Genomic DNA, 25,366 nt, shown 5'->3' on the forward strand with positions numbered 1-25,366 from the left:
CATTTTTAAGAAATAATTTTAGAAAATTCTTTGTTAAATTACTAAAAAAAATAAATATATTATCTAACCAATTTAACCAATTCAGAATATTACAGTACTTACTTGTTTTACAATGTAAAATATATAATTTATGTAAGACAATAAAAATACTGTTAAAGTATTTAAAAGTTAACTAAAAATGTTTGTTTTAAAAAACATTCTAACTAAGTTATATAGAAAGTGAGAAGGATTTAGTTGATAAATTGCTAAAATTTGACATTTATTTATTGTTTTTTTATAAAATTTTTTAAAACTAAAAATAGTCTAAAAATTTATAAATATAAAGAGAAGTTTTTAAAAGTATTCTTGGACTATACTATATTTGATATTACTATAAATTGTTTAAGTCTCTGATTAGGCTTTTATCGCTTAACATACTTATTTGTTTTTGATAAAAACTATTAAATATTTTAGCTTACAAAATCTATTTGTAAGTAGGAGAAATAAATTTTATTGATATTTATTTATTATAAAACATGTTTAATTTTTAAGATAATAATTATAGAAAATTCGGTTTGAGGTTCATATGTATGTAAGTTGCTAGAATAGTTAAGAAGTTTATGAAAAAATAATATTTTTATAGGGATATTTGATTACTTAAAAAAATGGAAACATTTGTTGGTCAAATAAAATAAGAAATAGAACATTTAAATGATTTAAGAACAAATCTTTTTCAGAAAGAAAAATCAAATATTATGTAAATTAGGAACCAATATAAAACTACCCAAAAAAAGTAAAATAGTGGAGTTAATATCAAATTTAATTTTATGGATTTTCTTATCTTAAATACTAAATTTAATTAATTCAATATTGTTAATTTCGTAAAAGATTAAGTAGAGAATTTTAATTAAAAATCAAAATTTACAAAATTTCGATTGTTATTTTTCTTATTTTTAAGTGATTATGAATGATTTTGTTTGTTTGTTTGTTTGGATGGTTAGAGTTTTTAGGATTATTTATTTTTGCTAAATACTTATTTTAAGGCAACTCGAAAGCCTACTATGGTAATAAATATCTACCTGATGAATTAATTAATTAATACTAAAAAAGTAAAATGCAAATTAATTTAAAACCATTAACATTTAGCTTTTTGGTACATGTGTGTTAGTAATGTAAATGAAATTTGAGTATTTGAATTAATTAAGTAGTAAAGTAATTAATTACAGTTCTAATTAGCACATTATTATTATTATTATTTTTGCTCTACTATCTATCTATCGAATATAAACCCTTAAATTAAAAATTAGTGAGATAGTTAGTTTTCTATATTAAATTGTATGCAAACTATTTTTTTAGACTTCAAAAAAAAAGACCAAACAATATTTATTGCTACTTAATCAGATAAATAAATAGTATCCACAAGAAGGGAGAGATAAAATCCTAAATACTTTTAAAAGTTTTTCACATAAAATCAACTTCGTCTAATTTTGTATAAAAGCTGAATCATAAATGTCCTAATTGTCCTCTGGCAATCCTTCCAACGAAAGATCAATTCCTTAAGAAAGACCGAAAGATATGTATTCTAATTAGGGATTGATACCCTAATCAATCGTTGAAAAAAAGATACAGCAGCAAAAAAGGAACTTCCAAGAGAAACTAATCTAAGTAGCAATTAACATTCCTCAAGGGAATGAGGATAATATAACTTAAACTCATCTTGAAATTAACAGTTAAATATCTCCAATCACTCAGCAACACGTGACCATTGATTTCTAAAACCATGACTTAGAATCAAAGCCAAACGCCGTTTTCAGACAAAAGTCTTAAGATGATCCTTTTTCAGTCCCAGAGCTAATAGAGAATGAAAAAACAGCAGTAGCAAATCATTCTATTGAATGTAAATAAGAAAAAAATGTAATTGAAATTAAATTAATTTTGACTTTAAAGACTTGATTGATTAATAAAATTGAGTGTTGATTGATTCAATATATATAAATATAGAGAAAGAAAGAAATAAATAAATAATTGATTGCACTGATTTTTAATTGCTCTACTATTGTTTTTAATTTTACAAGTGCATGTTTTAGTGTAACAATTAAACAATTTTATTAAAATCTGAAGCACCTGCTAGTATAGTTTTATATGATATTACTAAAAATTATCAATTATTTTTATTAAGTCAAAAACCATTTCAATGATCGATCATTCATTTTTTCCTATATCAAGATATATTTTAATAATTACAAATAATTATTATTTTAATTGAATAGTCATTCCATAGCCTACCCAAGTTAAATATATTAATGAACGATAGCTAAGGTCCTAAGATTGTATTGAGTAAATTTGCCATCAGAAAAAACGAATACAGTATAACAAACAGTATCTAACAAAATGGAAATAGTAATCCTAATAAGAGCAACAATACAAATTCTAAAGACGAATAAATATACTCAGCTAGCTAGGGATGGATGCATAGCTAATTCAACCCATATCTAGACAATAATTTAAAAAAAGAAATGTATGTTATTCAAAAAATGGTAGAATTTTAATTTGATCCTGTGATAGCTAAGCAATTGATAGAATAAATTGATATGGAAAAATATTCTCGTGAAGAACTTATTTAAATGGTTTGTGAAACTATGCTTAATCACTGTGAAGAATAGAGAGTAGGAAAGAGAGTTATTGACAAAATAAACCAAAGCAAATTCGTGCATAAAATTGTTTCTTCAAAGACTATTTCTTAAGTAAACTAATCTGATAAATCACCAGTTGCTCCTTAATAAACTGTTTAATAACAGAATTTAAAGCCATAGCCAAAAGGAAATACATCTATTTTGCACTCGTTTAACAATAAAAATTAAAATATTCCTAGCAACAATAATATACTTTAGAAGGATGGGAGAGAAAGATAATAAAACATCAAGCAAGGCAAAAAAACTGTTTAGACAAGCTATATCTTTAATATGCCAATTACTCATAGCCAAAAGTATATCAAAATTGAAAACAATGTCCAGGACAAAGATGAAGGCAAGCTTTACACTTGCTAAATCTGCTGTTAAGAGTTTTTAGGCTCTGAATTTTATAGGCTGACTATATGTAGTCATAATTTCTGTATGCAATGTATATAAGCATATATTATTAACAAAATTAATTGCTCAGAAGTTTTAAATATTGTTTGTCCTTAAGTCTCCTGTGGAGCTAAAATACAAGATCTGTAGATTTAAAAAGTAATTTCACCTGACCTTTTCGAGAAATATATGAGATTTAAGAAAATAATGGTACTCAACTAAGATCCTAACATACGTTGTAAAGACATTTTAACTTATTTGTTTTAGAGCTTACAACTAACTCTTTTTTAAATCGAAAAATTATATCAAAAAATCTTATGTTACACTGAATTGAATAAGCATTTTTCTTATAATTAGATTGTTAACATTTTAATTAATTGACTAAATAAATAAATAAATATTTAGGGTGTCCTACAGTCGATTGCGATACTTACATAAGAGGAGACAAAGACAAAATTTGCTTACAATGTCCTAAATGTAATGAAAAAATGTGCTACCTTTGTAATAGTAAATGGCATGAAGGTATTTTAGCAATCATTTATTTATTTGTTAAGTAATAAATTTTTATGAATAATATAATTAATTAGGATCTTGTGAAGATGCGATGAACTAAAGTTTAATCCGAATGAAAGAAAAATTATAAATTAAACAATGTCCAAAATGCAAAGGAAGGATACAAAAATTTGATGGTATTTATTTTATCTATACTCAATATAATGCGTTAGATTGATTAAAGGAAAAAGAAAAAATTCAATGCTTTCACTAAAATTATTAAAATTTAGTTAGTTTTCACAAGATATTTATTTATTTATTTATTTTTCCCATTTTCCAATAAATTTAAATTTTATGCAAAGTAAAATTAACTAAATAATACCCTCATAAAGTACTTCTATATCTTACTCTAAAAATGATGATTTAGATAGAATAAAATTACTTTTTAATCAAATGAGCGCAAAGAAAAAAATTAATTTTCCCTTTTATTAAAGATTTTAAGTTTTCTTTTAACAAAAGGCTGCAACCATATGAAATGTTGGGTATGCTCCTATGAGTTCTGCTGGCTTTGTAAAAAACAGTATTCGAAATGGCATTATAGGTCTTGGAACATTGTAGGATGTCCAGGTAAATAAATAAATAAATCAACAAATATCATTTTAGAAAAAAAATAAAGACTAAATTTGTTTTTTTTAATAAAAAATAAAGATTAAATGTTTTCTGATGAAGCGCTTGAAGGATGTGACAAAACCTGTCTATTTTTAAGTTCAATTTTGAGATTAATTTTCTTGGCGGTTTTAGTGCTTTTAGGTGGTTCAACTGCACTTGTACTTTATGTCATTACAATGTTTGGTATGGCTTTGATCCTGCCAATTCTGATCGCTTGCAATTATTTTAAATCAACTATAGATTAACTATCAGATACGTCCAAATGCTTTATTTGGTTAGTTCTTTTTGCTTTAGGTGTCTTTTTATATCCATTATGGCTCTTTCTTTGCTTCATACCAGGTACTTGCATATTTGGACCTGAAATATATATGTATATTCTTTTCCTGATCTACAACGAAGATATGTATCGTTGATACCTACTATCGAACTTGTAGCTTATCCCTATAACATTTCTTTCTTTATCCTAAAACCTATTTTAGATACATAGAGACTTCCTATATATAATATATAAAACAATAAAATACCCATTAAAGTGATAATAATAAAAATTAGCATCTTAACTTCACAATAAATACCATAATTATTTAGCTTACAGATTAATTACAGCGATTAATAAATTAAATCTTGACTAAGAATACAGCAAATAAGCAATATTTGATAGATCATTAATGAATCTAATTTAAAAATCATACTAAAATTCCTTGCTTTTAAAATGCAATAAATATGTCCAAAACTAGACTCATTCAATTTCAAAAATAAAAAAAACAAAATATATTCTTAACTTACACTCTTATAAAATAAGCCATAAAAATTTGAGAAAGGGAATAAATAATTAATTATTTTACCACGTTATTTCAAAGGTAAATAAATTATGAGTAATTTGAATACTAAAAATCAATATTAGTGATTTATAATATGCATTAATAACTCATAAAAGTGGTTAGATTTGCGACTAATAACAAAAGAAAAAGAAATAAATTTAATAAAGATTCTCATGAAAAAATGTGTAATTAAAGAATTTTTTTCTTATATAAAAATAACCCTTTCTTAATGTTGCTTTTCCTTAATATATAAATTCCTTTAAATATTAATTAATATAATTTATTTCTATTTTATTTAGTATGAAATTATTTTTAAAATCCTATTCAATCAAATTTAACAACATTTGTAAAAATTTTATTACTAATATTCATAATAGCTATTAATTAAAGGTTAGATTAATAGTAACCTTGAAGTTTTATACCTGAAAATCTATTTGAATACCTGATATATTAATAATTTGTGATGTATATTTTACTCTCTACTAACTATTCCATTTCAAAAGATTTGCTTTTGGTATGAAAAGATTTTCAGTTTATTTTAAATACTTTCAAAGAAAACAAAAATATGATCACTCTGTAATTTACAAAATGCTTAAATCACTTATTCATTAAAATATAAAAAAAATTTGATATTAATAAAAAAGGTTACAGGATTTGATTAAATATTTGCATTACTTTGTAGCATTATTATAATTATAAAAAATTAATTTACAAAAAATTAAATATATATTACATACACATTTAAGCACTTATTCAGAGATACTGAATTTATAATTATTATTTAATGAAGATATCTTAGTAGGTAAATAAATAAATAAATCATCATTATGTAATTAATATCTAATTAATTCCAATCCATATACTTTAATTTTTAATGAAAATGAAAGTATGTTATTTAGTTTATTACTTCTTAATACTTTATTTTTTATGTGAATTTAGGAAATCTGCAAATTAACATAATATTTATTACAATCACGCTTTGGTTATATCTAATTAGCATTATCAAAGAATTACTTAAACCCATTAGATATTAAAAATTTACAAATTATTCTTCTTATAGAAATTTGATTTGATAAAAGCAAGATTTTCAGAAAATTAAATAAAATTTCAGATAACTAGTAACAATCATTCATTAGTAATAAATAAATAAATAAATAAATAAATACAATACAATACAATACAATACAATACAATATTAATAATATTAATGAGCAAATAAATAAATAGAATACAATATTAATGAGCAAATAAATAATTCTTTAAGTTATTTAATTTTTTAAAAGAAATTAATTTTAATTTTTTTAACAAGTGTAAAATGAATACCTAATTTTATAAAAAAGTTTTATATTTTTTAATGGATGGATATTTTTATGTAGTTAAAAAAAACGCAATTATGATTTTGAATTTGCTTACCATAATTATTGATATTATTATCCACAAAAAACTGAATTAATTTCAAAACTTTATTAAAAAAATTGTATCTCTTTTTACAATCTTCTAAATAATTTTTTCAAAGCTTTATAATAATAATTTTACTTAGACGAACAATTCAGCTTTTTAAAGACTATTTTGATTCGTTTTATCATAAATGTTGAGATAAACTGTTGAGGGAGATATTAATTCAAATGAGAATTTAAATGGCAAGTATCCTGTTAATTACCCTTAGATTTCAATTTTCATCAAATCTGAAGCTGATTAAATAAAATCGATGAGGAATCCTCCTTCCTTACCTTAAACTTATAATTTAATAAAGGGGTAGCATTTGAACTAGTATAATTAATAATACAATGGACCTAGTGCTGATCTAAAGGAGCTCAAGTAAAAAGAGTTTTCGTATTACTTGCTTCAAAATAAAAATACAGATTAAATATTAGAATTTGTAAAATTAAAGGCCTTCGAAATGAATTTAGATGAGAAAAAAATAAATTAAATATGTTAATAATCTTTTAATCAATTTGAACTGAGTCGCGAAGATCCAGGAAGCAGTCTAATGTAGATATTTTTAAATATTTATTTCAAAACAGAGTCTACAGTTGCTAGTAAAACTGAGAAAGAATTGTAATAAAAGAAAAATAAATAGCTTCTTAAGTAAAACTAAAATAATACTTAAATTACTAGCTAAATTAGAATAAAAGTACCTTCTTAATTCTAAAAATCAACAGACCATTAGTATGACCATGCTACTTTTATGAAAATCCCTTTAGGTTTGAGCTCTAACATCAATGAAAGTAATAAAATTATTAAACTAAAAGGACTAAATGTTAACGAAAATTAGCTGATTATGTGCAACATTTGTTGTGAAGAATGGTTTTATTCATAATTTTTTCGTATTTCTATGCAGTGCACTCATATATTTTGTATCCATTGTGCATAAAACTATCTAATTACCTAAATCAAAAACTCAAACGTGTTCTGTATCAAATGTCCACAAGAAGACTGCAGTGTTTATTTTTATGATCATGAAATATTTCTAGCTTTAAACTAAGACAGTTACTACATTAGAAAATACATGACTATAAAGAAACTTAAAATTTTAAATTCTAATCCAAGAACAAGATGTAACTCATTTATATTATTAATATTTAAATTAACATTATTTTATTTACCTGCAATAATAAAAATAAACAAGGGTCCTCACAAAGCCTTATTTTAAACCCCCTTTTCTTATATTTTTTAGATATGCTACCTTCATTGCTCAAAAACACTATCTATTCGAATAAAATTAATCTAATTTTTATTTTATTTTTAAACTTTTACTCAATTTTTTTATTCTGTGTATTAATAGGCATTTCAAATCAAACAATAACAGATTATAATGAGAAAGAAAAATTTAGATCTTTTTTTTTAATGCATAAAATATAAAAATGAATTTAACCTATTTTTGATAAATAATAAGTTTTTAATTTAGTTTATGCAGGTGTTAACAAATTTTTAATTAATATTTATGTAATTATAAATTGAAAATGATTTACTATAAAATTATAATAGGGTGTATAAATCCTAAATGCAACAACTATATAAAAGCTGTATAAGAAAGTGCTCTTACCTTTGGTATAACCAAAACACATGTAAGTTTGGAATAATTTTATGAATGTGACTAATGCAAAATGAAATTTTGCACAGTTTGTTATTATCCTGCTCATTTGGGTAAATTATTTAATTTTTTAATGCTAAATTTATAACTTAAAAAATGTTCATTTTTTCTAAAAAGATAAATCTTGTGAAGAAAATTATAAAATAATTTATGAAGAAATTAAAAAATAGAGAAGATAGAATAAAATGAGGCTATTTAATTAATTTTTTTTGAGAATATTTGGTACACTTGCAAAGATATTTCTATACATTTTATTTTATTTAGCATACCTAGTCTTTTGCATTCCTTTCAGCCTAATATACCCATAGTTTTTATTTTATTAAATTTAAAATAATAGAAGAGAGTAATATAATAATGTATTAAAATCAATAATATACGCATTTTTGACAATACTCAGCTTAATTTCTTTTCCATTAACCTATTTAATGCTAATAACAATTGGCATCGAAATCTACTTTTTACCTCGAGTTAAAAAGATTTTAAAATTATAAAAAAAAGAATATAAAAATAGCTAAACTTACTTAGTAAAAAAGGTGTGAATTTATGTATACAAAATAAAAAGAAATAAGATTTTCTTTTTAAAATTAATCAATTAATAATTTATACAAATTATAAAATAAAAATGTCAATAATGAATTTAATTTATTTAACAAAACTTATATCATTTGTTTATTTATGTCTGTCTATGTATGTGTTTATGTGCGTCTTTCATTTTTAGAGAGAAAAAATGAAGGAAATTCAAAATATACTTGTAAAATTATTAGCCTTTAAAATTGTGTAAAGAGTAAGTTATTAGATTTATTTTGAAATAAGAAAATGTTTTGAGAAGAAAATTATCTAATAATTAATTATAAAGGAATAAAATAGATGAAGAAATTACCACTCATTTAGATGCTAACAATTTATTTATGGTAATTGATTTATTCCTTAAATTAGTTTTAGTTGTTTTCAATAAACAAAAAAACTTATGAATATCTTTATTTTATATCTTTGTTTGTCTTATGAAAATATTACACAAATAAATTATAAGTTGATTAAGATATTTTAAATTTAATAAATTTGATTTTTTAAAATGATGATTGTATTTATCGCAAATAGAATATTGAAAACAACAAATTTCTATAAGAAATTGACTCATTTTTATAATTACAAGTAAGGATATCCAAGAAGAAAATAATAAATGACAAATAGAAATAATTTATGCTAAATTTTAGCTAAGTTTATTTTACTATAGAGAAAATTTTAATTACTTTTAAGTAAATATAAAATTGAAAAGACTGAGTATTAAATTTAAAATAATATATATGTTTATTACTATGTATGAATCGAATAAACAGATTTAACTACTGGTTAATTTTATTTTTTTTTTGAGAAAGTAATGAATTTTAGCAAACCTTACATATGATTAATTAATAAATCGCTATACATGTTTTTGAGTTAAGTTCGAAGTATATGATTTTTCTGACTGACTGATTGATTGATTGTTTTTTTGTTTGTTTTGTATGAATTGGTTTAACAAAAAATATATAAATAGATTTTATACCTACAACCTTAAAAATAAATAATAAAGAAAGCAATCTCCAAATTAAGTTTATTTAGAAATTGATTGATTGATTTATTTATTTAGGTTTAATTTATTCAAATGAGCTACAAAGTTAACAATAACAATAATGATGGCAATAACAATAGCGAGATCGTCATAGATATACCAGATGAGCGCAATGCTCTGAATGTGAAAACTCAGGCTACTAAAAACTCTAATCCTAAAAATCAGTTTAATAATTTTACAGACTTAGAGACAAAAATGAAGATCTTTGAGTAGTAGATAATTGCAGAAGGTATCAAGAAATAAAATTCGCAAAAATAAGATTTTTCAGCAAACCCAAGTCCTATGAACAAGCAATATACACTCACAAGACAACATTCAGAATAATACAGACCATCACCAAATAATAGTGATTATCTTAAGGATAGGGAAAGATAAATATCTTTACAAAAAGCAGCACCATATATGAATTAGTTCAAAAATCGTACAGAAAAAGCAGTTCAAGAGATTAATGTAAAAGACTAAAATATAAGCTATTAAAGATTTGATCCCTCATTAGACAATAAAGAGAAGAAAGTACTATTTTTGAAAATAAAGATTCTTGAAATGTAGTTAAATCTTCAAAGAGCTGAAGATTATATTGACAAATAGCTTCCTATAAACACTTCATCAAGAGAGTAATTAATGGAAAACCTACTAGACTATCTCCTTAGTGAAGATTAAAAGGAGAAAAATATGAGAAGAAGTATCAAGTCTCCAAAGAAAAAATAAACACAAAAACCAAATCCATTAATATTTCAAGGACTCGCAAACATAAACATGGCTATCAGTTAGGAGCTAGTCGATTGCACCCCTAAAACAGGGTTGATAAAGTAGAATCAAATAGTCAATTGTAATATATGCTGCTAAGATAAACTAGGCACTCAAACAATATAACTATCTTCTTTTTGGTAACTTGACAAAAATTTTACACCTTAATTAAGAATTTTTAAATGCATTTAGCTAATTAATTTAAAAAGAAATAATTAACAAGTAAATATAAAAATAAATAAATAGATTATTACATAGATTTTATTTTTATTAATAAAATTCACTCAAATATTTTCTTAAATAACTTACTTTTTTTTAAATGATTTTCGGCACAAATTCATTATTATTTATTGCATTGCAAATTCTTGTTCTCATTATTATTATTATTATTAAAATAGCACTCATTCTTTTTGTATTTCTTGCTTAGAAAAATATATCTCTTTTAGAATTTAAGATGGGAAATGCACACATATTTACTGTCCTCAAGCCAATTGCAAGAGTGTTCTCAATGATAAAGAAATTTAAAAAATAATATCGAAAAGTTCTTTTCAGTAATATTTAAAAATAAAGAAGCTCTCCCTCATAAATAACGACAAACAAATTAGATGTATGCTCTTTTTTACTAAATGAACATTTATTCATTATAATTTTTATTTTAAATCAGTTTTAAAATTTATTTTTTTTATTAAGATTGCTAGAAAGGAAATTGTGATAGTTATGTAAAATTTAGTCCAGGAACTTAGATAGAAGCTTGCTAATATTGCAATTCAAAAGTATGCTATGATTGCTACATGCCAGCTCATAAAGGAAGTAAGAATTAAACAATCTAAACTATTTAACTATTTATTTAACATCAGTGACATGCGAGCAGAATATGGAAAAAAAACTACAGGCTTTGATACACGCAATAAGGAAAGGAGATTGTCCTTCCTGTAAAAATAGTATAATGAAAATATAAGGTAAAAATAAATATAATTTTTAGAGTTTTATAAAATAAATATTTAATAATTAAAAGTTGAAAATGCAGTCAGATGTCCAACTTGTAATTTCGACTTTTGTTGGCTTTGCAATAAGAAATATAGCAAATATCATTATCGATTTTGGAATTTTTGTTGCGGTTGTCCTAGTAATTTATTCTTCATTTCTTATTTATTTATTTATAAATAAATAAACAAATCTAAATATTTAAATTTATTAGATATGCTAGAAGCAATTGAGTAGCCTACGTTCATGAATAAATTTAAGTATTTCCGTAAAGGTCTGTTTAGATTTTTTGTGATTTTGCTTATGAGCTTAGTTATGCTATGTGGTTATGCTGTAAGTCTGATTATTTTGCCTATATTTGTACCAGGCGGAGTATTCTTATATTATAATTACAAGACTTTCGAAAAGCGTTCAATGTTTGAATAATTTTTAATAGGTGTAATTTTGCTAGCAATTGGAATAGTAGGTTACTTTATTTGGCTTATTTTATGTATATTCCCAGGCACTCTAATGGCTTTAAGAAAGTTTTATTAGATATCTGAGGCATATCTTGAATCAATAGGTTATAAATGAAGGCAAAAAATGTCAAATCTCAAAATATTTTATTTTTCCTCTTTCATAACTAACATAAGTAATAAATCAATTCATGGTGTTTAAAAAAATAACATATTAAAAAAGTAAAAAAACTCAAAAATTAAAAACAATTCTTAATTAGCTCCAAAATATAATTTAATATCGCCTATCTACCTATTAATTTAATTACCTACCTATCTACCTACCTTCCTACCTAGTTGCATACCTATTTTGCTCCTAAATTTATATATTCATTTATTTATTTAATAGAAAATTTACTTTTTGAAAGTAGATTATAATCTTTAAAATTAAATTATATATTTATATTTATTATTATTCACTTGTAAATTATATGTATCATATATATATATATATGTATTTGTTTCTTTCTTTTGTTTCTTAACAATTTTAATAAACAGGGAAAATTTCTAATTAAATATTAATGCTTATTCGCTCGCTTTAAAGGTTCATGTGTTAAATGTGTTATGTATGACTCAAACCACCTTTTTTTTATTAGTAATTTTAATTATAAGGAACTTATTTTTTCTAAATTTTATAAAAAGACTTTAATTTATTTATTTGTGCTTTGTATAGGAACATTTATGATTGATACTTTTTGATTTTTTTTTTAGGTAGTTAGTCAAATAATTAACGTTAATTATTTGATAGTTTTAAATTAATATTTCAATATTTTTGCTGTGTTTAATTTTTTTTAATTTTTCTTAAAATATCTTGCAAATTAATTTAGAGACACTCAATTTGTATTTGGCTATTAATAAATAATATTCTGAAGAAAAGATTTATTCAATAAAACAACTTGATAGAATTTTTCATTCTAACACAATTTGTTAAAGAGATAATTAGAATTTATTATAATATTTAAAAGGCTTGATTACGATTAATAATTTTAAATTATTTTATTTTCTATTAAATAAACATCCATGAAAAATCCATTTGACAGCAATAAATGTAAGATAGCAGTTTGATTTTTCCATTCAATTTAACAAATAGTCTTAAACATAAATAACTTCATCAATTTTATAATATGGCAGATTTTATGAACGAGAATTTAAATTTGGCTTTTGAAAATATTTCAAAGCCTCAGCTGTTATTTAACGATAGCTATTTTACTGTCAGTAACAATACTTAGTTGTAGAACCAATCGCAAGGCTAGCTTGTTGAAAAAATTAAAGCAATATAAAACAATATCATTCCTTACAACGAAATAAGATTCTTTTAAAATCTAAGAAACATACAAGCATGTTTTACTTTTGACTTCGATAAAGACCAATCCAAATCATTGTACATTAAAACAGACTAAGAATTTAACAGAATGTTAGAGCTCGTAAAATCTTTTATTAAAAAAATGGTTTTTATTTACAGATTTAAAATAATTTGAAAAGTTGAGAAATGCTGGAGTCATATGCTGGGATGTGCATTTCAATACTTACAGAAGTTTCTATGGTTTTGTTTGCTTTCTAGAAGTACTTAAATTGTTGCCAATTAATCATAAATTTGAACATTTTTTATAAGATTCCTAATAAAATATTTACTTAGGATGATATATTTTTGTTTAAAATACATTTGATATCTTGATAGATAGATCTACAATACAAACAAATACTTGATTTTAATATTCATTTTTATCATTAAAGATTAGTACAATTGATCAAGATTATATCATAGATTGCTTAAGTTTGAGAAATGAAATACATAGATTAAAGGAAATCTTTTTGGATAAGTAGATTGTTAAAATAACTTTGGATTTACAAGAAAAAATAAATTGGCTTTACAGAGATTTTGGAATCTTAAATATCGTTAATAGCATTGATTTAAGTCTTTATTTAAAAGAATTAAATTTGCCTTCAATAATTTCTTATTTGTGTGGGACACTGTTGAATTATCCTTTTCAAAAAATACTGCAAAACTTTGATTATCGTAAAAGACCTCTTAGCTTAAATGAAATTAATTATTTAAGAGCTTTTAGTTACTTTCCTTTGAGGATACTATCTATCCTAACAAATAATATCCTTTCTATTGAAAAAAGTAAACTTGAAGAGCTATTTAACAAGAGTTAATTGGCTTCTTGTTTGAGCTTAAAGCAACTAGAAAATCTCCTTTAAGAGAACTTAATTGAGAAACACTTTGAAATGTTCTGTATTGATAGAAATTACAACGAACAATAACAATATTTTTTGAGAAAAATTTTGAAGTGGAGAATACAGAGAGCCAAATTAGAAGATGAAAGTGTTGAATATATCTTCCCTGCATGCATAATTGAGAAATTTATTTCAGTGTATCCAACTTCTTCATAATAAGTGTTAGATGAATTAGTAAAATATCAGCAAGAAATAAACCTCTAGCACTATGAAACATTTTACTCTTTTTTTGATGAGAGAAGCTATCAAAATTACAAAGAAAAGAATAGATTTAAACATGATACAAAATAATAACAACAATAAACCTATTAAATATAGCAAACTTAGCAAATGCAATCACCAACTCCCAAAAAAATGCAATCTATCCAAGGAAGCACTAACTAAACTCCTTAATTGCAAAAAGAGAATTCGCAGCAATAAAACTAAGAATCCCCTCCTCTTAGTCCAACTTCTTTATTAAAAGCAGTTAACTGGGTGGTAAAAAATCCGAACCATGAAGGAACACCAGAAAAAAATTACAAAAAATTGATAAGCAGATAAAGTTTATCACCTTCGATACTAAAATATTCCCCATAAAATGGAGTTGATTCGCCTTAACATGATGTAAAAAATTTATTTGAATAAGTTTAAGATTGAAAAAGTTTTTTTATTAAAAGAATATCATGAAGGATTTATTATGTGTAATCAATGAGAGAAACTCTAAACAATCCTAAGTTAAATTTTAGCATTCTGTTTAGAGAGAACTGAGTAGAATAAATAACATGGAGGACACAAATGATACTGAAGAAGAGCAGTAATAAAAGGAAGACACTTTCTAAATGAACCTATTAAATAAGTTATAATCAAAATAATACTACATAAAAAACTCTAAAGAAAACCTTCCAAACAATATTACAGATATCTTTGAATTAGCTAATCGTAAAAGAAAGAAAAATAAAGATAAAAAGAGAAAGAAAGAAGAAAAGTCACCACAATTAACTGCTTAGGTAAATAAATAAATAAACACACACACATTTCAATAAACTCTTTTTTTTAATTTAATCATTTTATTTATTTGTTTTATTAATTTAATAATTTATTTTACATTAAATTCTAAAAGAAGGAACAAAAAGAAAAAGAAAAATTAAATATAGATAAGCTTCTAAAAGACTTGAATTGGATTTGAATTTAAATTATAAAATTTTACTCTAGCAGCTGTAAAACAAAACAAAACAAACAACTAACTAATAATCAAAACATTTTTGAATACAAAAACTTTTAAAATAAGAATTAATTAAATAATATATTAGATAAAGCTAAATAAATAAATAAATGAAATTATTATCTTAAATTATTTTTAATTAAAAAGTACTAAAAATTTATTCCAACATTATGTTTTTATATGTAAATATTTATAAAATGCTACTAAATGATTAAAAGAATAAAGTGTAACACTAAAAATATTTATTTAATCTACTAATTTGCTTTATTTTTCATAAGCAACTCACAAACATATCATCTATGTATACTTTTTAGCAATCCCATTCTTTTTATAATAGGAATATTTGAATATTTTTAGGAGTTTTAATTTTTTTAGTATAAGATTTAAACGAGAATTTATTTAATTATAAATGACGAAAAGTTATAAGATATACTTGCAACTAAATAAATTTCGTAAAACAGTACATTTATTTTATTTTATCTTTAATGTTTAATCTACAAGTTTATATAAAATATTAATAAAAGTAATTAATTGAGTTTAAAGTATCAAGCTATCTAAAATGAAAAATTAAGTAATTGTTCTGATGTAAATTATAATCAAATCACTATAGAATATAAAAAATGAATATAATTTTACTGATAAAAATGTTTTATAAATATTGAATGCTAATCACAAAGGGTTTATAATAAAAATATAAAAAATAACTAATAACTAAATTGCAATTAATATGAAATATAGGAAGAAATTTATTTTTCCTTTTAAAATAATAATGGAAATATTTTATTATTAGAATTATTTAGATTTATAAATTAGAATAAAATCATCTTTTTGGTCATAATTTTAATATATATATAAATATATATATTTATTTATCTTTATGTAAAAAGAAAGGTTGTCAAGTAATTTACTTAAAGTTTTATTTATCATGAACAAAAAGACAACGCCTAACTAAAAACTTGTTTGTTTAAAAATCTTTTAAAAATAAGAAATTTATTTAAAATATCTTTAAATTATATTTTGTAAATAAATTAATAATCTTTTTTTTGTTTTTAAATAAAATCAAATCACAAATTCAAAAAATACAAAATTTAGAGTTTGATTAATATTTTGTAAACATAGAATCATTATCAATAAACAAACAATAAATAGTTAGTTAGATAGATAGATTGATCGAGAGATAATAAAATAAACCAAAAATATTTGACTTGGAGGAGAAAATGAGTTTAGTTTAGAGAACAATATAGGCTTATGAGAAGGATGAAAAGTAGAGCTCATTATTTTGTTTGTTTATTTTCTTTATGCTCTTATGTATTCTTATTCAGTGATTAAGCAAATTTTATTTAAATTAATAGCAAAAACTTCGAAGAGTTCATTGAAAAAAGTTTAAAAGCATTTAGAGAAGAAGGTATGAAATTCGAGTAGTAAAAGGAGTGCAATTCGTAATAAATGTCTGATAACTAAAGAAACGAATGGGAAGAAAAAATAGCTAGTTTGGAAAGTCTTTTTAAAATGTTTTGTGTGCTTAAAGGTTAAAAGAGAAAGAAATCAAGAGTCATGTATAACATTTGTGAGCATATTTATGGAAAGAATTTACTAAAAAGAACATTTTGGTGCTGGAAAAGCCACCAGAAGAATGAAGAATATCTGCGTTAGATGGAAGAGTAAGCAGATGTATTTTATAACAGAAGGACACTAACAAAAATAATGAGAAGTTGGTAAGATGTTGTAATTGATGAGAATAAAACAATAGTTAAAAACACTGCCTTAAAGAAAACTGAGTTAGAATTGCAAAAAAATCAAAAGGAGTTTGAAAACCAAATTAAGAGTTTGGAAATTTTGCTATAATAAAAAATATTAACACTGAGACATGAAGAATAACAATACAACATTTTATTCTAAAAATAATAGCTCCTTTCATAAAATTAAAAAATTGAATTTGATTGATTGAATGATTTATTTATTTATTCTTTATTTAGCTATCTTTTATCAAAGAAGAATGAATGAATATCTAATTAAATAAATAAAGCAAATATATAATATACAAACACTTGATCAGTTAGCAATATATCATACATAGAAAGAGATAAATAGCAAATATATATATTCATAAATATATAGATAAAAAAGATAGATAGATAGAATGGTGCCTTATTCATTATAGAATATTTTATTATCAGAAATAATTTAGTAAGTAAATAAATAAATAACTTTATATCACTTTGTATATAGTAAAAAAAATAAATTTTCATTCATATAAATTAAATCAGCAATCAACTCATGCACTAAAATTAAATCAAGAGAATAAAAAATAAATATTTTTCTTCAATAAATATTATTAATATAATAATATATAATATAATATATTAACACTTCTTTAATTAGCATTATACGATATAAATAATTAAATAACAAAAGTATCTATCACTTATAAATAGATAGATAGAATGAATGATGTTTTATTCATTCAAGAAAATTTTATAATCAGAAATAATTTCGTAAGTAAATAATTTTAAATTTCTTTGTATAAAATAAAAGAAATAAATTATCATTCATAACAATCAATTAATTCATTAAAAAAAATGAATCAAAAAAACAAAAAATATATTTATTTGATAAAAATAATTATTTTTACTAATTTTAGGTTTTATTATTTATTTATCTTGAATTTTCTAAAATAATTTTTGAAGAGGCATTGTTGTTCAAAGTTTTTTGATTTAAAATATGGGAAAAAAATAAGTTAAGAATATATATAAAATGTAAAAAAGAACTAACTTATTTATTTTGGTTTTGTTTTCTTGTTTTTTTTTAATTGATTATTCAGTAGTAGAAATCAATATTGTTATTTTGTTTAATCTTTTAAGTATATATAAATACATATATTATTTTAATAATCAAAGAAAGAAGGAAATTTTTATTTTTGTTAGAAGGTGGGAGGTGAAAATGAACAAAATAAATAATTTGAAAAACTAGTTTTTCAAAAAAATAAAACAATTTAAACTCAGGAAAGACAAAAATGATAAGAAAAAGAAGAAAAAGGAAGGATAAATAAATTATTTTTTAATGAAATTTAAATAAAACCAGTTAGAATAAGCATTCAGAAATAAGTAGAATTAAAAGGTAATGAAATCAATTGCTTTATTTTAATGATACGAAAAATAATAACTTAAATTTTATTCAAAACAGCAAATCACTTTAATCGTTATTTTGTTCTTCTGGAATGTATCCTTCATCATTTTAACTAGCAGCTACTACTAATTCAATTTCTTATTTTTTATAATAATCCTCACAAATTGTGTCTTCTTAGGCACTCTGTATTACACTCAGAAGTTTTAATAAATAGCTTTTTTTTTATCAAATGTAATTAATTCCTTTATAATATGTGAATCTCTTAGATAAATAACTTCTTAAACTTCTACAGAGAGCTGCAACAGTTGGCTTAGCTTCTTTTTTTATCAAGTAAATTAATAAATAAATAAATTATTTATTTCATTTTTTAAATTATTTCTAGAGTAAGCACGCAAAAATTCTACTTACTTATTAGTAAACTTCTAAATTTAATTTTATAAGTTAGTTGACTGGAATAAAACATAATTTTTATTAACAATATAGTAATTATTCTTTAACGTGTAGATAAGTAGATCATATAGTTTTTTCATAAACACTATGTCTACATTTCTCAGTGTAGTAATTATATGGTAGTTTCTAGATTACAAATATGTCTGGATACTTTTTTATTTGTTTTGTGCATAATCTTCACTTGATTACCTATTTCAGTTTACACATCGGAGATAATATTATAAGAAGTAAAAAGAAAAAGAATGGAGAGAAATCATTCAATAAATCATTCCTCTTAAAATAATTGTCAGTGAGTTTGACTACAGGACTATGAGATTAAATTTGTTCGACTGTAGTACTGCTGCTTAGTCTTATATTAAGCAGCAAGAAGAAGATGAAGATAAATATAATAAATTTTTAGAAAGAGTAGTTTTAAATATCGACACTTCCAAAATCAAATTCAAATAATTCCAAGAACAAGAAAACCTAAAAAAATACCTCACCCATCGATTTATAATGGTTGACGATTTCATCAAAAAGAATGAAAAAAAAATAATGAAAAATGCCTCTAACAGAATAAAAGTCGCTTCCTAAGATATCCGAAAGCAATTTACATTTAAATAATAAGAAACTTTCCAAGAGTAAATTATTATTTTTCTAAATATAAACAAACTTACTTTTTTGTCAATCTTCTTTATTTTTCTATCTAAGTTTATTTATCTTTGCTAACAACCTGAGTCACTTTTCTTAAAGGTTTTTAAAAACTCATCCACTCCAATAAAAATATTCTTTGCTATTGGCTCTAATTATCTTTTCTGTTATTCATAAAAAATAAACTCAGTTTTTTAGATTTTGCACAACTCAGTTTATTCTTGATAATAATAAAACAATTCTATTTTTTAGATAAATAAAAACAACAACAAATTATTTTCTAGGAATATTCCAAACAAAAATAATTTAATTTAATAATTAATCATCTTAATCTTATTCATAACATGAAATGAATAACTCTTTTTTTATTAAATTCGAAAAAATAATATTTTTTGATGAATTATTTACAATTGATTGAAGAAAATTTAAGTAAATTTTAAATTTTAATAGGAAAAAACTAAATACAAAAATAAAGTCAAAGTTGGAAGTAAAAAGACTGACTTAACTTGACTAAGAAGCAATGGAACTAGCCCAACTTGACGAAATGGAAGGTTATTATTTTTTTGGAGAAACTGATCAAGATATCGATCCTAACAAGAAGAAAAAAATAAAAATCAAAGTAGCTTATTATAGTGTGTAAAATACCAAGCCTCTCTTAGTAATATCTATAGAAGACGAATCACTTAGGGAGGATATTGAATTTTATAAAGAAGAAAAACAAAAAAGCGATTAATTTATTGCTAACATGCTCGAAAATTATAGGACAACTTTAATAAATAACCTAAACTATTTTAATTAAGTATTTGAATTTTATTAAAATGAAATTGAAATATTACGTTTATTTTTTTTTTTTTAAAGGGCTGGCTTGTGGTAAAAGCTAATTTTGAGGAGATTTTTAGAAATAGCTTGATTTTGGTTAATAAATGCTACGCAGTCTATGATTATTTTTTATTTTTGAAGATTAGAAGGTAATTTAATGGAATCTCCCATCGACAAACTATGGGGTTGTTCAAAGTTGAGGATTTCAATTTTGTGGATACACTCAAGTATTTGATTGATATTTTTCATAATATAGATATTGTTTGTGAGTTGGATAACGACACATCGATTTGTAATGATTAGAAGAGAATCAAACAAGTATTAATATCATTAATTACTAACTGCTTAAAAATAACAATTAGTGCTATTTCTATTAATATTTACGAGAGCTATTTAGATGACATACAAGTCATCTTTGTGCGATTTGCTTTTTACAAAGAAGAAGATAATAATTTAGAGGGTATTTTAGGTAATTAATTTTAAAATGATTTTTTATTTCATTTAGTCAATTATAAATTAATTAATTAAATAAAGATCACCTAGATGGAACTGATAGCCCTTATGTCAATTAAATCGAATAAATTGTTTTGTAAGAAATTATTAGATGCATAGGACCATTTGAGTTAAAAGCTTAGGTTTCTCCTAGTGGCTTTTGTGAGATAGAATTTGCTATATATGGAGATTTAGCTCGTTTCAAAAGAATTTTTTAAATTTAAGATTTCGATGAAGATATGATCTCAAAATAATAAAATCTAGAATTAAAAGCTAAATAAACCTTCAAAGCTGAACACTTTTAAAGAAAAAATAAAAGATAAAACAAAACATTTTATGATTTAAAAAATTTTAACTAAATGGAATCAATTGTTGGTATACCTAGAGGTTCAAAGTTGATATCGAAAGAAGTTAAAAATTAACTTCAGGCTTTTTTAACTTTGAAAGATTAGAAATGCAATTCTGAAGATGATAGCCAAGATTAAGAAGAAGGGGAGGAAAAATAGCAATCTTCTTCAACATCAAGTATACAAGATGAAGGAACAACTAAAATTGACAATAAATAAGAATAAGGCTCATCAGAAAAAGCTATCCAAAAGTTATGCACAGTAACATAAAATGAAGAGGAAGAAGATGACGATGAGAAAGTAGATAATGTAGAAAATTTAGATTAACAATAATATAATCATCAAGCAACTAAAAGCAAGAATCTAGAATAATAAGATTCTCAATCAGTTAAAGCAATTGATTATGAAAATGAATCTATTAAAAGTTCTAATTAGAAAAAAAGATAAATTAACAATCATTTTATAGACGAGTTTAAAAAATCTAAAGAAATAACTCTAGCAAGATTAAATACTTAAACATAATCTTAGAATGGTTACATTACTCTTTCTAACGATACTTCTAGCTTCGGAAGCAAGAAATAACTTTAAAATAATTCAACTTTAAAACATTCAAAAGATGCTATGCCGTTTATTCCTAAGAAATTTACATCTTCTTTTACAACATTAAGATAATCAACAGTTGAGGAAGTTGATATAAGTGATAAGAGACACCATTCTCGATAACACTCAAGAAACAAATCTTAAAAAAACAACTATCTTCAAGATTCTTAAAGGTCTATAAGCTAGTTAAATGGCTCATACAATTTATATACTGAAACGCTTAGAGGCGATAGGAGCAATAAAGGAAATTATTTAGAATCTAGTTAAAATTCTATTTATGATTGCCATATTAAAAGTAGAGATGATAAGTAAGGATTTAATAGCTCAAATAAATTTGATCATTCATCGCGTACTATTTAAATAGAAAATGATGATGAAGAAAAAGATTTAAATGCTTGTAATTTAACATTTTAGATAGACAAATCCGATTTCGAAATTAATGATTTTATACCTCGTTTAAGATGAAGGTAACTAAATAATTAGCAGCTTAAAACTATTTTAATTTAATTAATTAACTCTAACAATACAAAAATTTATTTTAAAATACTTTAAATAAAATAATGATAAATAAATAAATACTTTTAACGATTTTCCTATACAAAAAAAGAAAAATTTATTCTTATTTTTGTAAAAAAAATATATTTAATTTATATTTAGCTCATTCTCATAATTATATATTGTAAATTTTAATATCTTTAACAATGAAATTATTTAATTATTCATTACCTAAATAAATAAAAAACTAATTGTTTGACAATAAAAATAATCTTTTGGAGTTGGAAAAATTTTTTAAATATAGATTATGGTTAGGTTAATTGGTTATAAAACTTATTTAAATTGTAAACATTCTAATAAAATGTTTTTAATTCATTTATAATTAATATTTATTAAAAAACTTAAAAAGTAAATAAAATGTTTAAAAGAAATTAACAAAAAAATCTTCATGTTTAATTAACTTTTTAAATTCTTATGTTTATTTGTTTGTTTGTAATAACTTTTTTTCAAAATATTTATTTTAGAAAACTTAAGATTTACCATTAAAATAAGATTTGCAATCTAATTAATTAATAAATAAATAAATTAATCAACCAATCAATTACAGTTTAAGAAAAATAAATTTGTTATAAATATTGTTAAAAAGTATTTTAAAATAGATTATAAAAGTTAGTTTAATAGCCATTTTAAAGAAACTTAATTCTATTTAAATTTATAATTTTTTGTTTATAGGAGAAATTAAAAATAAAAAATTGTTGAATCTTTCTTTAACTTTTTAAATTTCTATTATATATCAATTTAATTGTTTGTTTTTTACTTAACAAATAATATTTATTTTAGATAAGCAATTAATTCTAAAAAATACAAAATATTGAAATGCCTGATAACAGAAATATAGCTCTAGCATGGTGTGTAGTTTCTCTACCTCTTGCATTAGGGGTTATTATAGAAGTTTATTAATACTTTTTGACATGGCGCTACATTAAAAAGAAATATTCGCACAAGAAATACAATTATTTGAAGATTCATTTAAATTAAATGTATCAAGATTCAATATTTAGATTTTTAGATCCCAAATCTTCCAATTAAGTACAATAAGAAAATGAAGACTCTAGTTAAGATAGTGAAAATGAAAGCAATGAAGAGGATTAAATATACACTAAGTACCCAGATACAGGGTAAAGTTGCTTTGCTTAGTAGAACAGCAAAATTAACAGAGATCAGCTATCTTCAGCTGGCGAATTGAGTGAATAATTAATAAGATAAAATGAGTAATAAGATAACAATGATAACAATAATAATGATTAGCAGCAATAAAGTTGGTGTAATAGTATTTAAATTGGCAAAATTTTATTCTTCACAACTTACTTCTCAAATATATTGACAGTTCCTCTTATTTATAGTCTTACTCTTATTAAAGATACTCAAAAAGAGTAAGAAGAATATTATCAATTTATTCTTTAAGCTCTCGCTTTGATGTTTTTGCATTTTTTGCTTAATTTTACAATGTTTTTATATGGAAGTATAATAACTGGATAGGGTATTTTGCTGTTAATTTATTTGAGATAATAAGAAAATTAGATTAAGACTTACATCTAGAGTTGCATTTATCGCTCTTTCTGTTTTTCTATTATATTTTTGACTGCTTAGATATTTTTGTTTGCACTCATGCTGGTTTAAGGCCATTATATTATTGAATATTTATAAAAATGTCCTCTTATATTAATTGGCAGATACTTAGCTTCATTCTATATATCACAAACATTGAACAGCTCTTTTTCCAATCAAAAAATATTTAAAAAGAAAAGATTAATGTCACTCTATAACAAATACTACACAAAGTATTACAACGAAGTAACTAACTAACTCATTTATTTATTTATTTTTTTTTAAGATTTTTAAAATATAAATTTACAATTTATTTTTAATTAATTTAGTAAAAATTAAATGAAGAGTTGACTAAAAAAATAGGGCAATTCCCCACTTCATAACAAACAAAGCAGTTTTTATCTTACAAACAAAAATAAGCTATATAATATCTCGAAAAAATGGAAAAAAATCTCACAGAAAATAAAGATTTTAAGTTAGACCAGATCTTAACTAATAAGCACTTGAATATACAATTATATATAACTGTTCTTTACAAATTCATATTCACCTATTTTTAATTAGGTTTAATGGGCATTGCTATTTATTTTTTGTGGCTTTAAATTCCATTTTCTGCATATGATTATTTAAGTGCTCACGATTATTCATTAAATGGTAACTAATTTTAAAATATTTAAGAGATACAAAATGACTATTATAAAGCTCACTACTTAAATAATTCTAATTCATGTTTTCAAGGTGATTTTTTTTTAGAATCTGATTCTGGTGCTTTACTTGTCTTTAATATTTTCATATTACTTTAAGCTCTTCTCATGACTCTAGTTAGGTTTAGCTTAAAAACCAAATTTATTCTTAATGAAAATACTCGTAATCGTCTAATATAGTGATAGTTTCTATTCATGTTTATTTATGATGTTAACTTTAAAAAATAAATTAAAATATCTTATTATTATTTCCAAATTAATAATTCATTTACTTAATTTAAAATAAACTATCTAAAAGTGTTTATTTAAACTTTTTTCAAATGAAAAATTTCATTTAAAATAAAAAATTCTTTTAATTTTAAAAAATAAAAAAACTTATTTATTTAATTTATGAAATATTGCTTATATCCAAATTTTATTTACTTTAAATAAATAAATTATTTATTTCCCATAAAATTTCATTCATATATTAACTCATCAATATGTTAATGCAATTATTTGAAATTTTAAAAAAGCAGAAATTTTCTTAATTTTTAAAAATTGAAAATAAATTTTCGAATATGTATTAACTATTATAATTTAACAATTTAATACATGCTTCATATAATTATGTTACACCTCAAAAATTTTTTATTGTTTTTTTTTTTTAGAAAAAATAGAAGATTGCCTTTTAGTATTTTTTAATATTTAAAAATAATT

General features: G+C 22.6%; 7 protein-coding genes across 7 annotated transcripts; all 7 read left to right on the top strand. All coding sequences in view use genetic code 6, as the record gives it.

The window, feature by feature from the left end:
- Nucleotides 1-1,488: 1,488 nt before the first annotated feature.
- On the top strand, nt 1,489-4,621 carry TTHERM_00463330 (Ibr domain protein; the record flags this gene model as incomplete). The annotated part of the gene is made up of 6 exons (XM_001018830.2): nt 1,489-1,893; nt 2,250-3,285; nt 3,453-3,569; nt 3,635-3,736; nt 4,059-4,166; nt 4,248-4,621. The coding sequence occupies 6 exons, from the start codon at nt 1,489-1,491 to the stop codon at nt 4,619-4,621; spliced, it is 2,142 nt and encodes a 713-aa protein (XP_001018830.2).
- A 1,996-nt stretch (nt 4,622-6,617) lies between these two features.
- TTHERM_00463350 (Ibr domain protein) lies at nt 6,618-8,662 on the top strand (the record flags this gene model as incomplete). The annotated part of the gene is made up of 3 exons (XM_001018832.2): nt 6,618-7,587; nt 8,018-8,176; nt 8,241-8,662. The coding sequence occupies 3 exons, from the start codon at nt 6,618-6,620 to the stop codon at nt 8,660-8,662; spliced, it is 1,551 nt and encodes a 516-aa protein (XP_001018832.2).
- A 1,103-nt stretch (nt 8,663-9,765) lies between these two features.
- TTHERM_00463360 (Ibr domain protein) lies at nt 9,766-12,036 on the top strand (the record flags this gene model as incomplete). Its single annotated transcript, XM_001018833.2, has 6 exons — nt 9,766-10,619; nt 10,878-11,086; nt 11,170-11,289; nt 11,337-11,438; nt 11,495-11,605; nt 11,678-12,036. The coding sequence occupies 6 exons, from the start codon at nt 9,766-9,768 to the stop codon at nt 12,034-12,036; spliced, it is 1,755 nt and encodes a 584-aa protein (XP_001018833.2).
- Nucleotides 12,037-12,977: 941 nt separating this feature from the next.
- On the top strand, nt 12,978-15,349 carry TTHERM_00463370 (3'-5' exonuclease; the record flags this gene model as incomplete). Its single annotated transcript, XM_001018834.3, has 5 exons — nt 12,978-13,005; nt 13,089-13,381; nt 13,440-13,520; nt 13,692-14,798; nt 14,852-15,349. The coding sequence occupies 5 exons, from the start codon at nt 12,978-12,980 to the stop codon at nt 15,347-15,349; spliced, it is 2,007 nt and encodes a 668-aa protein (XP_001018834.3).
- A 1,096-nt stretch (nt 15,350-16,445) lies between these two features.
- TTHERM_00463380 (hypothetical protein) lies at nt 16,446-17,340 on the top strand (the record flags this gene model as incomplete). The annotated part of the gene is made up of 2 exons (XM_001018835.2): nt 16,446-16,660; nt 16,749-17,340. The coding sequence occupies exons 1-2, from the start codon at nt 16,614-16,616 to the stop codon at nt 17,338-17,340; spliced, it is 639 nt and encodes a 212-aa protein (XP_001018835.2). The 5' UTR covers nt 16,446-16,613.
- Nucleotides 17,341-19,035: 1,695 nt separating this feature from the next.
- Nucleotides 19,036-22,548, top strand: TTHERM_00463400 (hypothetical protein). The gene is made up of 4 exons (XM_001018837.2): nt 19,036-19,592; nt 20,053-20,401; nt 20,461-20,890; nt 20,956-22,548. The coding sequence occupies exons 1-4, from the start codon at nt 19,060-19,062 to the stop codon at nt 22,323-22,325; spliced, it is 2,682 nt and encodes an 893-aa protein (XP_001018837.2). The 5' UTR covers nt 19,036-19,059; the 3' UTR covers nt 22,326-22,548.
- Nucleotides 22,549-23,166: 618 nt separating this feature from the next.
- Nucleotides 23,167-24,905, top strand: TTHERM_00463410 (transmembrane protein, putative). Its single transcript, XM_001018838.2, has 2 exons — nt 23,167-24,209; nt 24,293-24,905. Exons 1-2 carry the CDS (start codon nt 23,232-23,234, stop codon nt 24,848-24,850), a joined length of 1,536 nt encoding a protein of 511 aa, XP_001018838.1. The 5' UTR covers nt 23,167-23,231; the 3' UTR covers nt 24,851-24,905.
- Nucleotides 24,906-25,366: the final 461 nt, after the last annotated feature.

This window comes from Tetrahymena thermophila (assembly GCF_000189635.1).
Source record: "Tetrahymena thermophila SB210 genomic scaffold scf_8254593, whole genome shotgun sequence".
Taxonomy (NCBI): Eukaryota; Ciliophora; class Oligohymenophorea; order Hymenostomatida; family Tetrahymenidae; genus Tetrahymena; species Tetrahymena thermophila.